The sequence below is a fragment of the Canis aureus genome, chromosome 20 (assembly GCF_053574225.1).
Source record: "Canis aureus isolate CA01 chromosome 20, VMU_Caureus_v.1.0, whole genome shotgun sequence".
NCBI classification, from domain to species: Eukaryota; Metazoa; Chordata; class Mammalia; order Carnivora; family Canidae; genus Canis; species Canis aureus.
In genome coordinates this window covers 24,602,763-24,619,444 of record NC_135630.1, presented here as the reverse complement: position 1 = coordinate 24,619,444, position 16,682 = coordinate 24,602,763, and the positions used below count along the sequence as shown (strand labels likewise).

The 16,682-nt window shown below is 35.4% G+C and overlaps 1 protein-coding gene and 1 long non-coding RNA gene across 3 annotated transcripts in view; one reads left to right on the top strand and one right to left on the bottom strand.

The window, feature by feature from the left end:
- TNIP3 (TNFAIP3 interacting protein 3) overlaps positions 1-14,184 on the bottom strand; it is a 103,343-nt gene extending 89,159 nt beyond the window's left edge. The window contains exon 1 of one of the 2 annotated variants that reach the window (XM_077861170.1): positions 14,059-14,184. In XM_077861170.1, coding sequence (XP_077717296.1) covers positions 14,059-14,160 — 102 coding nt within the window. In that variant the 5' untranslated portion in view covers positions 14,161-14,184. Of the gene's footprint in view, positions 1-11,352; positions 11,443-14,058 lie in introns of those variants that run through there. The other variant, XM_077861171.1, reaches the window with a different exon arrangement.
- A 30-nt stretch (positions 14,185-14,214) lies between these two features.
- On the top strand, positions 14,215-15,506 carry LOC144291922 (uncharacterized). Its single transcript, XR_013359470.1, has 2 exons — positions 14,215-14,341; positions 15,102-15,506. It is a non-coding gene; the product is annotated as an uncharacterized LOC144291922 (long non-coding RNA).
- Positions 15,507-16,682: the final 1,176 nt, after the last annotated feature.

Genomic DNA, 16,682 nt, shown 5'->3' with positions numbered 1-16,682 from the left:
TTGTAACAATAAGCAAAAAAAAAAAGTTTGTTTGTTAAAATGATCTTAGGATTAGTTTCAGCTATTGGCAAGCTGTCTGTACATAGTGTGGGAGGGTGGCTTTTTTATTTTGTTTTGTTTTCAGCTTGTGACAGCTGTTTAAAAGTCATCTGTTACCACCATCGTAGCCAGTTACTAGATGAAAGCAAATGCCTTTCAGGACTGTTGTAGGAATTGGACCACCAACTAGTAAGGCTATCTTTTAACTATGCAATATTGCAAAAGTGCCCAGTTTCTTTATATGGCACTCTGGAAATATTACACAAGCCTGCAGATGCATCGAAGGGGGAGGCAAATGAGGTGCTACCTGATAAAGAATGACTTGCAGTAAGTGCCTGTACTGTAATTCCTGGAAGATTTTTAAAATTTTAATTAATTAATTAAAATAAATTTGTAGCAAGTTTTTTTATTTTTTTATTTTTTAAAAGATTTTATTTATTTATGCATGAGAGACAGAGAGAGAGAGAGAGAGAGAAAGGCAGAGACACAGGCAGAGGGAGAAACAAGCTCTTCGCAGGGAGCCTGATGTGGGACTCTATCCCGGGTCTCCAGGATTACACCTTGGGTCGAAGGTGGTGCTAAACCACTGAGCCACCCAGGCTTCCCCTAGAAAAGTTTTTTAAAAATGCCTTAAGTGCCTTCATTATTCTTAAAATTACTTTTTAAAAAGTACTAATTTCACAGAAGTTCTGAAATGACACATGGAGTTCTGGAGTTTCAGAGAATCATAGGATTTGGGACCTTGGAGAATAATCCAAGATTATGGCACCATCATTTTGCAAGAGAAAAAAACCAGAAGCCAGAAGAGGACAAATGATTTGGCTAATTAATGGTTCATCCAGGGTTAGATACCAAGCCATCTGAATTCACAGTCCATGATTTTCTATTGTTTTCTTTTCTTTTCTTTTCTTTTTTAATTTTATTTTTTTATTTATTCATGATAGACATAGAGAGAGAGAGAGGCAGAGACACAGGCAGAAGGAGAAGCAGGCTCCATGCCGGGAGCCCGACGCCGGACTCGATCCCCGGTCTCCAGGATCGCGCCCTGGGCCGAAGGCAGGCGCTGAACCGCTGAGCCACCCAGGGATCCCCTGTTGTTTTCTATCCAAACATTATACAGACAAAATTTCAAGTTTGAAATAAGGGGAGATCTCATTTTAATGCTAAAATATTGTAAGAGTAACATACAAAAATTTTACACGATGAGTGAAAACTCATTAAAGTATCATCTATTTTTTCTTTCTTCCTTTTTTTTTTTTTTTTTTTTTTTAGAGAGAACACATGTGAACAGGAGGAGAAGCAAAGGGAGAGGGAGAGAGAGAATTGCAAGCAGGCTCCTCACTCATCATAGAGCCTGACTCAGGGCTCAATTTTAGGATCCTGAGATCATGACCTGAGCTGAAATCAATATCTGGACACTTAACTAACTGAGCCACCCAGATGCCCCCATCCCCAAAACTCATAAAAGTATATTTCTTAGGTAAGGACATTGTATTAATTGAACTAACTATGGTGGTAAACAAAACAGCATCTGGAGAGGGAAATCTCCAGATTTAGAATTTTATAGTTGAAGTTTCAGAGAGAAAACCTCTGAGGTAGTGAAAACATACAAGCTGGTATTATCTCAAAGGCATTAGCTTACTGAATGTTGTATTTCCTTTCTAAACAGCCTTTTCACATGCTGAGATTTTGCACTTATTATTATTCTACATAGAAGTCAAAATATTAAATAGTGATAATCAGAAAAGCCAATAGCCAGGCATATTATAACTTCCAATAGCTTATCCATTTCCACTGATAGAGATATTTTTCCAACGGAGCATTGACGAAGAAGACAACCAGAAAAGGACACTGGGCAGTTAAAGGACATCTCTTTCAAGTAGAAGCAAAGAAAATCAAGCCAAGGACACAGGGCCTTGCTTAATACCAGTGCCTAATTTGTTTTAATCATAGGCAAAATGAACAACCTCAGAAGTCTCATAAGACTTAGCAAATATTTGCGTGTCTCTGAACATTATTTCCACTAATTACAAGTCAGGGTGACATGAAACTGTAAGATAAGAAATTCTGAAATCCTCTCATTAATAGTTTTTCACTGAGCAAAAGCACAAAATCAATCTAAAAGGGAAGGAATGGATTGCTAGAATTTGTATTGGGTGGTGTAGAGACATGAAAATAGGCAGGAGCTAAGCCGCTACAACAAACCAGCAGACACTGCAGTTAGAAATGCCAATTCCAGCAGCACACTGCAATTACCTTTGGTTATGGTTCATTAAATCTTATAAAATGTGTAATTCAAACATTTTTACCTTGCTAACCATTGTAAGTATTTGAAACAGATTATAAATAGGACAATCAATTTAGACACAGAACATGACAACTCTTCATTATAGCAAACTGTATCTGAATACCGAACAATAAAAAGATAAAGGAAAGATAGGGTAACTCACCCCTCTTAACCTTAAGATTTAGGATTTAAATCATAACAGAAAGATTTGCAATTAAAGACTGTAGAAGTTAGAGTACCTGACTGGCTGACAGCATCCTCTAAGCTAAAAGCAAATATATTTCTTTGTTTCCATCTTTTGGCTACTTTCTTCTTCCTCTTCCTTTCTAAAAACTTCCTTTCCTCCTCTTTTTTCCCTCTTTTTAAAGAGCTTGTTTGTTGTTGTTGTTGTTTTTCTGCCCAAGAAACAGCTGTTGCTTTCTGTTTAACTTAACCGAAAGATGTCCTGGATTCTTGGATGGATTTCAGTAAATCAATGAAGATCATAAACTGTTTGATTGTTTAAGCAGAAGTTTACACAATCCACAGTTCCAAAATAACCCAAATTTAGAGGGTAAATTAACTTTTGGAAGTAAACCAAGTTTTATGAGCTTTTGGCCATTTGTAGTGACAGCTTTTAATACACTTGGATTTCTAAAGTCAGATTCAAGGACGAAGACGAGTATTACCAGCCGTAGTCAACTCTGCAAAAATAGATTTTACAGACCTTGAAAACTTCATGTTAAAAATTACCGAAGAATTCTTCTACCGTTGTCTAAGTTTTTGTGTTGATCAAACTTATGCTATAGCATTGGGAGGTACCAAAATATATGTGTAATCAAAGGCACGAAAACTCTACTCAAAAGAGAAAGAACTTCAAGCTGACAAGGAATTTTTATCTATATAAGGGGCTCTTTTCTCTGGGACATATAATTTGGAACTTATTTTTTTTTAAGATTTTATTCATTTATTCATGAGAGACAGAGAGAGAGAGGCAGAGGGAGAAGAGCAGGCTCTATGCAGAGAGCCCCATGCGGGACTCGATTCTGGAACCGTGGGATCATGCCCTGAGCCAAAGGCAGATGCTCAACCGCTGAGTCACCCAGGTGTCCCTAATTTAGAACTTATAATTCTTACCTAGAAACTCTGTTAAAAACAAACAAACAAACAAAAAACAAAAAAAAAACCAGACCTCTGTTTAATCCCAGTATCCACTTATACTAAATTCAAAATCAAGTGTGAACCAGATTCAAAACATTTTAGATGGAATGTTCTAGGTAAGCACTAAACCATTATGAAAATTATTATTCTTATAACATAGATATGGGTATAAGATAAATGTTTTAAATATTTATTTAAAAATAAATATTGTATAAGACAATATGCTTCCATACTTATGCTTACATTTAAGGAGATTTTACTGATTTTTTTAAAGAAATGATATTTTGGTGTCTAATACATTAAAAGAAAAGCTTTCTTATCATTCACATAAGAAACCTATAGATAGTAGTTGATCAAGAAACTGGTTAAAGCTGGGACTCACGAAGAATAGTATATTAATACTTTATTTTAACTTAAAATACCCAGGTGCACATCAAGTGGCAAGCTCTCTTTTCCAAGTAGGAGTCTACTGATGGTACTCTCCATGGGCTTTCTGGCCCACAATGAATCCTCTGTGAATTCTAGGTTTAGTTTCTTTACAAGGGAATTGGAATTTTAAGCCATTTAGGAAACTATCTGAAAACAATGCTTTTCGATCTCTATACTGTTCGTCCAATCTTTCATATTTGCCTCACCCACATCCAATTTAAGTTTGGCAACTCACCTTTATTGGACGTTTCAAAGGAACTCAAATAAACTTGCTTAGAAAAAGCAATTCTTTTATCTTTTTTTGTTCTCATGCATGATCAGCTTTTATAAATTTTATTTAGAGTGTGTAATTGGAAGAAAAATAAAATTGTCATGAATTATTTGGGGGAACGATAAAGGCCGATTCTTGGTGTAACATACCACTCAACTTTGGAGGCAGAAATAAGTGAATGTCCTTAGCTGCAAGCATTCAGTGTGCCTTGAGTACCAGTCTGTATGTTTTACAGAGAGAGTGGTCAGCATGGTTAATCTATGCTGAGTTGGTTAAGTGGAGGTTAGAAAAAGAGCAATAGTTCAGTCAGGAATGGGAAAACGCTGCAGGGTCAGGAAGCTAACATAAATTGGTGGCACGTGATGGTAGGACCTCTGAAGAACAAGTTAATGCATGTCCTGCCTAAAGGCTTTAAAATTCATTAAAAAAAAAAAAGTAAAGTGAACAAACAAAACACAATCCTCTCTAAATATTTCTATTTACTTCCAGCAATTATAGAGTATATTTTTCATAACTTTTTGTAACTTCCAAAGTCTGAGCTTCTTTGATGTCAATATGCAGATACATCAACAGTTTTGAGTTTCTTGTTATTATTCATAAGAAAGAAATATATATAAAAAAAGCACCAGATTAGAAACTTTTTTTCTGGGCCCAATTCCTAAATTAACTAGATGTGAAATCTTAAGCATAGTAATTATTTTCTCTAGGTTTCAGTCCTCTTCTGCAGAATCGAGGCCCAATTAGATTATATCTAATATTCCTTGAATTCTAAAATTCTATGACTATCACTGCCAAATATTTACTGTCAGCATGGGATGGTGACCAGAATCACTATTGGATTAATGCTTAAGGCAGAAGTCTAACATGGATGCTATTGTCTCCATGGTTGGCTCTCCTTAAAGTAGAATTAGGTGGCTCACACAAAACTTGAGAATGAATTGGGGAGCTAAAGGGCCAAAGAAGTGTTCTTTATGCTTAATGGTCTACTATATTGGCCAGTAAGAAGTAACTTCAACCATTTTATAGGTTTTTTCCAATGCTTGCAAAACACTATCAATAAATACTGTTCCTTCTTACCTGGACCACTGGAGCAGCATCCTAACGTGTGCCTCTTTCCCTTGGCTCCCTTCAATTTGCCCTCCACATTGTAGGCATAGGTTTTTTTTGTTTTTTTTTTTGTTTTTCTTCTTCCCCTTCTTCTTTCTTCTTCTTCTTCTTCTTCTTCTTCTTCTTCTTCTTCTTCTTCTTCTTCTCCTCAAAACCTTGTCATCTCTCCTCTCTCCACCCCCACAAAAAAACACCTTCATGGTTTTCCATTACAGTGACCAAAGTTCTTGTCATAGCTGAAGGGCTCTGTGTGTCTTAAATGGATTACTTACTGGATATAGGAAGCGATTGTTCTTTGTCATGTGGGAACACTTCTAGCATTATAAGATGTTTAACACCACAGGCCCCCAATCATCATGATAACCAAAAATGCTCCCTCCTCCTCATTGATCCAGAAGCAACTTCCAGCCTCTTCTCTATCACCCATAAGGTAATTTTGTTAGTTTCTTGAAGGAGCCATGTGCCCTTTTGCTATAATCTTTGAAGCAGTTGTTCCTTTTTAGATTGTTCTTCCTCTTAAACTAAATCTTTCCTGACTTACCATTTTATACAAATTCCTTTAATATATATTCTTAGAACTATATGCACCTTCCTTTTGTAGTATTTATCATAATTGTAATTTCCCTATTTTGGTGCGTGAATGATTATATGCTTAAGACCATTCTTCTCCACTAGACTGCAAATTCTGTGATTTTACACCTGTTTCATTCAATACTGAATCTCTAGCACCAAGTACAGTGCCTGTAATATGCTAAATGTTCCACGAACATTCAGTGAATTAACTGAAGAATATTAATTATGCCAGCAATTAGTTGTATGTGGAACTGTAACATTTTTTTAAGACTTATTTATTTTTGAGAGAGAGAGAGAGAGAGAAAGAGAGAGCAGGGGTAGGATCAGAGGAATAGGGAGAGAGAATCTTAAGCAGGCTCTATGTTCAGTGCACAGCCTGACATGGGGCTTGATCTCAGGACCCTGAGATCATGACCTGAGCCAAAACCGAGAGTCAGACACTCAACAGAACTGAGCCACCTGGGCACCCCAAGAACTGCAACATTTTTAACAGAAAACCTTGAATATGGTTTCCTAATAATACAGCAGCTCTGCCTAATTACTCTTTATACCAGTTTCTATGTTCAAGAAGCTTTAGCCTCACAGATCCTTATCAAAGTTATTGTACCTTCAAAAATTTTTTAAAAGAAAAGAAATCCACTTAGCCTAAAAACGGGAACTGTAAAATACTTCAGGTGATTATAAAACAACCTAAATTTACAAGCACAAAGCTAAGACTCAATTAAAATACTTCAGATAATTTCTAGTCAAAATTAGGCAAATGTTCAAGGGTTTTAAGAATATGATAATGTCATACAAATTAAGCATATGTTCTAGGTTTTCATTCATTTATATTCTCTAGCAGGTAAGATTCCTGTATCTCACAGATACTTAAGACCCTTTGATTGCAGTGTGGAAGAAATTGGAGGAGACGAAAATTACACACCACTCTCATTTACAGTAATGGCTTGAGGGAAATTAAGAATTAGAAAGATTTTGGCTATACATCGTTTGGCTAAACCAAAAGAAAGAAATACCCAAAAGAACTGCCGTTGTTTTTTTTTTTTTTTTTTTTCCATTTCATATTTCTGAGAAAGGTGTCAAATGAGGGGACTTTTATCATCTATTTCCTTCTAAGAAGTCTTGTTTTATAGCAATAAACTAAAATTCTTTGCCATCACAGAATCTCTATTGTTCAATCATATCAGGCCACCTGCACCACTACTATATGGAAAGCTGACATCTGAAGACTGAAACTGGGGAAGTTCCTGAACCAGGAGTCAGGAGACCAAGATTCTGACTGAGGGCTGTCACTAAACATGTTTGTTTCTGGATGAAGTGTTTAACACGATTTCTGAAATGAGCCAGGATTGGACATTATAATGGCTAAGATCCCTTCCAGTATGTTGGTACTATGGAATTGGTCATCCTAGGATTATATATATTGCAATATCACACATGATGCATATATCTCATAAATTCACCAAATACAACCAAAAGCCAATTCTTAGCCTATAAAGAGGATTTTGTTGTCCATATAATAGTCCCTCATTTTGCAGCAAGACAAGCATGTGCTTACTCTGGGTATTTATCCAGCTTAGTTTGGGGAACTATTCTTAGAGTGTGGATTTCTACTGAAGAACCTCACTGAGGTTCCCTAAATGATGACTTCACCTTTCTTAACATGTGTATTATAAAGAGATTGGATTAAGAGTCGAGAGATGTGGGTTCAACTCTGTCTTTTACACTCAACTAGCTTTGTGACTTCTGGCAAATTATTTAAATTCTCTGAGCCCTCAATATCCTCATCTGTGAAGTAGGATAATGCTTCCCGTTTTCAAAGGGAAGAACATATGGATTAAACAAGAGATTGGATATGAAACCCTTTACAATTTACCTGCACTTCAAGGACACTTGCCTAGAGTTGCCTATTCCATACTTTTAGAATTGCCTATTTAGTACTATAGTAACAATCAGATTGACTATCAGTATGTTCTAAATAAATATGGTGAAATTTAAATCTTGATTAATATCTAATACTCACTGAAAGCCTATAGAGAAAGTGATTTTTTATGGAACCTAAATGTTATTATATATGTTATTATTTGTGAATATTGATTGTTCTGATAATCATGAAAATGTGAGTTTAAGAATGTGTTTTCGTTTTTAAGAAAATATGCTTCAGGTGACTGTATTCTGACCTACACTAAAATTTTTAACAATGGAAGCCATATCAGAGATTATACTGTCAAAATATTATTATTGTTTGTTATTATTAAAAGTAAGCAATTGAAAGATAAAAGGGATTAAGAGTACACTTAGAGTGATGAGCCCTGATTAATGTATAGAAATGTTGAATCATTATATTGTACACCTGAATCTAGCATAACACTGTTAATTATGCTTCAGTTTAAAAAAATAAAATATAAAAAAAATTAAGCAGTTGCAATAAATCTAAATACTCTTGACCACAAAGAAATTACCTTGGAATTTTAACAGGCGATTATCTCCAGATTAACAAACATATGTAAAGAACTATGCTATCTCAAGATGACTCAAACAAAAATAAGTGAAAGGCTTTAGTTATAATAAAAATTAATTAATAATAATTGAACTCAGCCTTGGGATTTTAATAAATGCTTTCTGTTGGTAATGAAAAGTTGAGATGACACTTGACCCCTAGAGGTTCAGCTAACAGAATCTGTGCTTTGATTTTTGCCTTAAAATTCAAGATCCTCTCAGACTAATCTTAGTCTGATCTTAATGTTTTTGGTTATATTTTTTGATATTTATTTCTCATTTTTAGATGAGCAACAGAACAACCTCTAATTAGAAAGTCATCTTATTTTTTGACACATATTTAGGTAGGATGAAATCTGTCTATATCGAACACCTTAAAGTTGAAAATCTTCTTACCCATTTTTTTGCATTTATTACTCAAATTTGATAGTTTTCAGGCTGTTCTAATGTTTTATGTTCCTCTCTACAAGAAAAATTCAAAAGGGAAGTACATTTTCCTTTTGTTTAGGCTGAACACTTTTTTCGGCTTAATTTAGTATCCCCAGCTGTTTTGCCTTTTGTAATTCAAAAAATGTAAGTTATCTTCCCAGAAGACTTTTGAACACCTTATTCTAGGGAAGAGTTTGTGAAAATTGATGATGTATTCTCTAAAGTTGAAGGATAAAAAGTGAATATGGCAATCTATTGAAAAATATACTGATATAAACTGTAAGTGTATACTTTGTTAGTCACCAGAACATAACCTATTCTATTTGTCAATACTTACTCGCATCAAAAGGAAACATTACACCATATTTGTGATTTAAGATTTAATTTAAAACTATTAAAGGGATAATTTACCTCCAAACATATTTCATGAATAATGCTGCTTAGTAGATTTCTTCTTGCAGAATTTATACAAAAGCATAGAATAATCAACTTTGATTACTTATCATAATAATCTATTAACTGTGTACTCACTGCCCACTGTGACTACTTCTCTGTCATCCAGGGTTTTTTTGCCTTCCTAGATCAATCAAAGGATCCATTTGTTGAAACTGTGTTTTGTGGCCACTAGAATAATTTTCACCCATAGGTTGTCTTAATTTTAAAACCGTAGGGATATTTAATCTTGGCAGTGTTTTCAAATAAAAGTAATTTTTTACTCATGCTCTGCGCAATTTCAGTAGAAGGACATTTTAAAGTTTTGCCTCTTTCTTAGAGACTTGAGGACGTATGTGTGTAAAGTACGTTTCTTTTAGTCTAAGTCCTTCATCCTACATGAAAATGATATTTGAAAGGTCCAAACTGTCCCAGCTCTAACAGATGGGAAAACAACTGTAACCCACAGGCTTTCCTGTGAGGGATCCTCATTATCTATTCTGAATGAGGATACAAAGTTTAGAAAATGGTAGTTAAAGTGCTAAAAATCGAGCATTAAAGAACACTTTTTAAAAGTTAACAGTGAAAATGAGGCCTAAGGTTTTATCCTCAGCAGGAAGTATTCAGCTGACAGATCACTTAGTAAGCATCTTTGGTCTCCTCCCTGCCCTGACCCCCACTGGGCCTCACTGGTTGGATTAGGAGTCCTAACCCCATGGAGTCCATCAGTCAGGGGCCAAGGATCTTGACGCACTAGGCATAGAGATACCTGTCTCTCCTGTATTATTCCTATATTATTCCTTTAGACCTATATGCTTCAGATTCCTTTAACAGGAGGAGCTCAGCTTAATATTCAATTTCCCATGTTCAAAAACTATTATTTCTTCTTCATTCATGTGTCATTTACCTCGTTTAAATTGGGAAGTGATACAGTGGACACAAATTTCATTGGAAAAGTTACACTGGAAGCTAATAATATACTGATTAAAATGTAGATTTAATGGAGAGAGAGAGTAGAAGCAAGTGGAGAGGGAGACAGAGAGACAGAGAGAAATAAAGGGAAGGGGGTAGAAAGGGAAAGGTGAAAATGAGAAGATAGGTTTCCCCTTATTTTCTGGGCTTTGGAAATATTTACAGTTCTGATTTTTTTTTAAATTGCCTCCAAAAAAACAAACAAACAAACAAAAAGATTGCCTCAAAAAACTGAGGAGAGCATATCTGAAAACTGAATTCACATTGACCCGTCCTACAAGTACTTACTTCTCACACATACTGTTGAGGCCCTGCTCAAGCCTTACACTACCAGGGCTAGGTATATGGATGCTGTGCTGTTTAGAAGAGGGCTTTTGGAGTTTCTACAACACGGCATTACCTTGATTCCTAAGAATGAAGTCCCTTAGCATTCCACAGCAAGAAATTTTGTGGCCAAGACAGAAATTTCATGTTGCTAGATTAGTGAAACCTGGTCCTTATGCTCTGACACTTAGCCTACCTTTGTCCATCCCTGACTTTTAAAATGAACTTTCCTTAGATGTCACTTTGATTATTTACACTTAAAATACCCCCAAAGAAGTTTAGTTTTGTCTTTCCTTTGGAACATTTGACTATTTGACTAAAACAGTCTAGTGAGTTTATATCTAGAAATATACTTTTTAAGACCCTTTGATGCCTCTCAATATGATTACATGGCACCATGAAGGATATGATGACTCTCTGCACTGATTATTCCTCAGTCAAGATTGTTCACCCCCGTAAGAGATGGAAAGGATAGTTAAATTATTCATACAAGTACTTCAATTTAGTTACTATTGACAGAATTTCTAGAAATAATAAAGTAAATAGGATAACATTCATATAGTTAAAGGCGTCATTTCAAAAGCTTGTTTATATGATGTGGACAAAGAAGCTATCTGGTAAAAGCTATAAAAATGCTAAAGGAGAACATCACACATTATTACATTTCATAAGTTCTACCTTCCCACCTGGAATACACGAAACCATATGCTAATTGCTATTATCAAACTTATAATCAATCACACATGCCATTTTAATATGAAAACTTTAGGTATTTAAAAAAGAAATTAAGGTACAGCGAACTCTGGTAAGCAAGCAAAATGAAAGTAAAGGCACCCGGCATGTTACTCACCATGTTCTACACTGAAAGTCCCTCTCAGATCTAGGTAAGCATACTACAAGGTCTAACAGAGATGTGGAGAGGTTGTCTTTATGACTCTTTGAATCAAACAGTAACTAAGTGGTTTAAGTAGAAACATATATTTTGAAAGGTTAATCCACCCATACACAGGGAAACCCCTTTTTTTAAGAAAGTCACTCTGCTGCCAAGAGGCTATTAATATTCATCTCTCCGATACAAATACAACCACCAGATAAAAGATTCATAACCTATGTGAAAATACCACAGAGGATTCCCTCTTAGTCTCAATGTTGTAATGGAAACACAAGAAAACAACACACCTCATCAAGCAATCAGGAGTACTACAGGAAATCAACCTGCCCACTTAATGGAAAAGTTCTATCAGCTTAATAGGATCACAACACACAAACATAAAAGTAGAATTAGTATAATTTACTGTAAGGACCACATAGGTCACACACTCATTTCTAGGAATGTTCCTCTGTTTCATCTTCCTATTTCTTTCCCTGAGAGAGCTAGCACCCAGGTTAACATTTAAATACTCATCCTTCAAAGTAATTTAGAAATATGCCCACTACCTTAAAAAAAAAAAAAAAAAAGTTGCTGAATTTTTTTTTTTTTTTATGTAGAGGGGAAATTGTATTTATAGTCTCTATATTGTTTCACTGGCACAACAGAATAGGAATTATGTATATTTTTCTCACCATACAAGAAAATAGTCTATATAATTATTAGCAGTGGCAAACCTTTCTAAAATGATGAAAAAATTTGTGCCAGTTCAGGAATTAGATCATGGCGGATGAAGTACCCAATAGTAATCACTAGTGGTTATTTGCACCATTTTTTTATGTTGAAGTATTCATTCTTCAGGTAATCATGATGAGCTTAAGTAAACAGCAAAGAGCATATTGGCAATATGCTGGAGAGAACATGGGTATATCAATTTGCCTGTTTGACTGACTCCAGCTCTCATCATAAGGCATCAAGCTTCAGGAAAACAGACTTGACAATGTGAGTTAATGAGGATCCCACTTCTGTAATTCCAATTCTACAAACACACTTTTCAAAGTCGATGAATCACAATGGGACCTTCAGCATTATCTTTCTTATGACAAAATGCTATAAGTATCAGTCTTAGGTGGTAAATCATGAATGTTCATTATATTTTTCTTTATGCCTTTCTTTATGCCTACTTTGAAATAAATTTTCAAAAGAAAAAATAGTCCATAATGCCATGTAGCTTGTACATATACTCGACCTAAAAAAAAAAAAAATAAAAATCTAAACAAAACTAGGAAGTCAACAATCTGTACTTAATCTGAGTTATTAAACATTTGATACAAAAATATCATTGTTATAAAGTCTCCTAAAGTCTTTTGAGTATTATCTTTAAAAAGTATTTTGAGGCAGCCCGGGTGGCTCAGCAGTTTAGTGCTTGCCTTTGGCCCTGGGGTGTGATCCTGGAGTCCCGGGATCGAGTCCCATGTCAGGCTCCCTGCATGGAGCCTGCTTCTCCCCCTGCCTGTGTCTCTGCCTCTCTCTCTCTCTCCCCCCCTCTGTCTCTCATGAATGAATAAATAAAATCTCTAAAAAATTTTTAATTAAAAAAATAAAAAGTATTTTTAAATTACACAAAATGACATTTACCCTGTTAGTTTCTTTCCATGTGAAAAAAATAATGTTTCACAAGAATATGACATTTTAGTGTGATACCAAAAAAGCAAGAATATGTTTATTAACAAATAGCAAAAGGTGATGAAGTCAATAAGGTGATGAAGTCATTCTTACAGGAACTGGAAACTAGATCTAATTAATGTCTTCCTTTGTTGAAATTCTTTTACAATTACAGAGTGCTATACAAATGCACAATGTAAATGCTGTCATTAAAACCTTCAAGTGTTCACAAAGTGTGTCCAATGTTGTTTGAAGCTATGCACCTCTTCATTTGATGACCACATAAATTATAGAATGCAGAAAAAGCACAGAAGTTTGTTTCAGAGTATACTGAAGTTTATGCAGGAAGGTTATTTCCATTAAAAACTATGGAATGGACAGTGGGGATGGTGATGCTAGTCAGTGGAAAATGATATAAGACATGATTTTCATTTACCCCATGAAATGTTGGAGAAAAAAGAGTTCATAAAACACAAAGACAGATCTTGTTACCTCCACCTGCACTGGAACTGTAAGAAGGATGCTGGACTCTGTAGAACACCACCGTGAAACAAAGGTGTTACTCGTCCACAAAGCATTGTATTGCTTCTGGTGTACCTCTAGGTCACTTAAAATCAACTGGAAGAAAAAGCTGCTATTTGCTGACCAAATTATTTTTACAGTTCACAGAGTGTTTTGTTTAGTGATTTACCTTTAGGGAAAAACAAGGAAATGAGTTGAAAAACATTTTAATAAAACTTGAACACTAGTGTCTAAAGTGATTGATCCAAAATTAATTTCACATGGCTTGAGGGTACAAGTGTCTGAGGGAAAAGGGGAAAGAAGGGGAAAATGAAACTAGTGAAGTGAGACAAGGCTATTGAGAGTTGAGTTGAGGAGGGAAAAAAGTCATATTCAGTGTTTTTTCCTTTATCCAGAAATAATACCAAGAGTATTTAAGAGTCTAAGGGAAGGAGGTTTCCACGCTCTGGGCTTGGGAAAGGGCAAATCCAATCTGCTGGAAAGATGAGCAGAATTTGTCACCTGGTAACAAGGCTCCCCAGACTTCAGCTGCGCCTTCTGGGCCAGCCCCAGGTGTCCTGGAAGACCAGCAAAGTGCTTCCACGTGCTTGCTTTCAGGACCATTCCAGGCCTGCCCCTCACCCTCTCTGCCACCACCTCAATTTCCCAACATTCCAGATTCCATTCCATGGGTGAGAATGGAGGTTGATTGAAGACGATGTAAATCTTACAGTTGAAGAATTCACTAAAAAGGCTTCACCACCATAAGGTTTTCTAAGAAATATGACAAAGCCGACCTGGCAATGTTAGTCCTGTTAAAGTAGAGTTTCTTTGGGAGTTGTTCAAGCTAGTTTGTTTCTATTCAGTGAGAGTTTTCTGTGGATTAGGGACATTTGATGGCTCTCCAGAGTCCTTCAAGGGGAGGCCATGGCCTCTTGCCAAACTTTGGTCCTTATTGTTTCCCTGAGAGAGTCAAAGCAGAGAGTGTATTTTTATTATAACTTAAGAACATCACCTGTAATGTTACTTAAAGGACAGAGATGGTTGTGCCAGGAGCTTCAGCTGGATGGATATCAAACTAGAAGGGTAATATGGCTTATACCTTACGGTCTCCCATCCCAGTTTATTGGTAATAAAACTTAGTTTTTAATTTGGTCTTTTTACTTCATAAAAAATGTGTTTGTTTTTTTTTCCTCTTGGATTCAAATTGTCATAACAATCAGGAGCATAGCTGACTTTGCCATTTGATGAAACCTCATCTGGATAAAAACTGACATAAAGAACAGATAATTTGTCATCATTTTGCAAACTGAATACTCATTCATAAAACTTTGGAAACTGTTATACTTATGATATAATGGTTAAATTTGATTTTTTCTCTGTTCTTTTTTTTTCCCAATAGAACTATTGTTTTAGGGAATTTAGTAATTCTATACACTTTTGCTGAGTTTTCCCTCCTTACTGTGTGTGTGAATGCTTTTTAAAAATTCCAGTTATGGATAACCAGGGGCTAAACAACATATGATTTAAACCACTAAATTATCACATTTCTGCTTTTTCCGAAGGGCTGGAACCAACTTTTCTCTGAAAAATTCTGCCAAAAAGAAGATATATCAGGCAAACAATTAGGATGGACAAGGGGCATAAATCTCCTTTCTAAAGAGGATGAAAGAATGGATGAGAATCACGGATGTAGATAAATCAGAAATGCAGCTGTTTGGGACCGAAGTCCAGTTATCACTGTACGCCAGGCCCAAAGATGTGGTGATCTTTAAAAGACAACCTCAGGTGTTGACAAGTTGAGACGTCCCAGGAGAACTCTGACACTCAACCCCTTTGACTTTTACCCTCACCACAACTGCATCCCATCCTGTTTTCAATATACATAAATGTATTTTCTCAGCCAAATTCAGGAACCATACCTGTTTTCAACATTAAATTTGCTTTTGATCATTTCTATCTTACAGGAATTACCACCCAAAGAGCATTAACTTAGAAGTCAGGCATTCTGGATCAAATTCTATAAGATCAGCATTAAATAATTTACACATCCCCATCTGTGTAAAAATTTAGTTTGGGTATTGGAAGCCCTACACATCCTATTTGAAGGGATATTTTTCTTCTAGCAGTTTCTTGTTTTTAGATGAAAATCTAAAATGGGGAAATAACTTTTGATCTTAAGCTGTGATTTCCACCTTCTGTGACCCTTCTTTACAGTCAAGTGCCTTCATGTGATCTTCAGATCTTAACTCCACATCTACAGCATTGTGGGGTTTGTGCACTCGGGAATAGACAGGAACTTTGAAACTGTAAAAACAGTTACTAAAATGATTAGCTTTATGATTATTTTAAAGAAAAGTCATTTACCATGCTGAAGTTTGGGAGGGGTCCTCATTGTTTTATCCCAAAGGACTAAGAAGATTATATAACAAATGTAAAACTTTACCTCCAGCACTGAAACACAAAATCATTTTAAAGCTTGTATTGGAAATCATTTTATACACTAAGGAAAAAAATGCTGAGATCTGTCCATAAAAGTTTAAACTAAACCAATTCATTATTCTCCAGTGGCATTCACTCTAACAGCATTATTACAAATTAGATTCATTTCACCCCTAAAGGCTTCTATTCTTTTACCTAAGATTTGGACAAGGTAATGCCTAAAATCCCATCCCAGGTCAAAGATTCTATAATTTGGTATCACCCCAAATAACAAACAGCACATTTCCGTTTTGATTGGTTTTATGGTTTTTAAGGTCCCTTGTATAGTTGAGGAGAAAAAATATCAAAAATACAATCCTCTCTGTCCACAAATGTGTCTACTTTTAGTTAATTCTACTTGTGGAATTATATTAACTCATTCAGCTCTTGAACCAAAGCATTAAAGACCTAGAAGAGCTAAACTCTAAGCAAAATTAAAAAGTCATATACTTGAATGCCAAATTTACTGTCAAGAAGTAAGTAGGTCTTAGGAAAAACTGATCTCATCATGTTCTTCACTGTTCTGTGAAAATGTTTGACAGTAAGGGGAAGTACTTCTCTCTTAAGAAAATTTTGTCTATTTTACAAATGCTCAGGCTCCAGAAAGTCAACCACACCCAAGGACTAAACATAATAATAAATTTTCCATTAATTTTTTTAGGGAT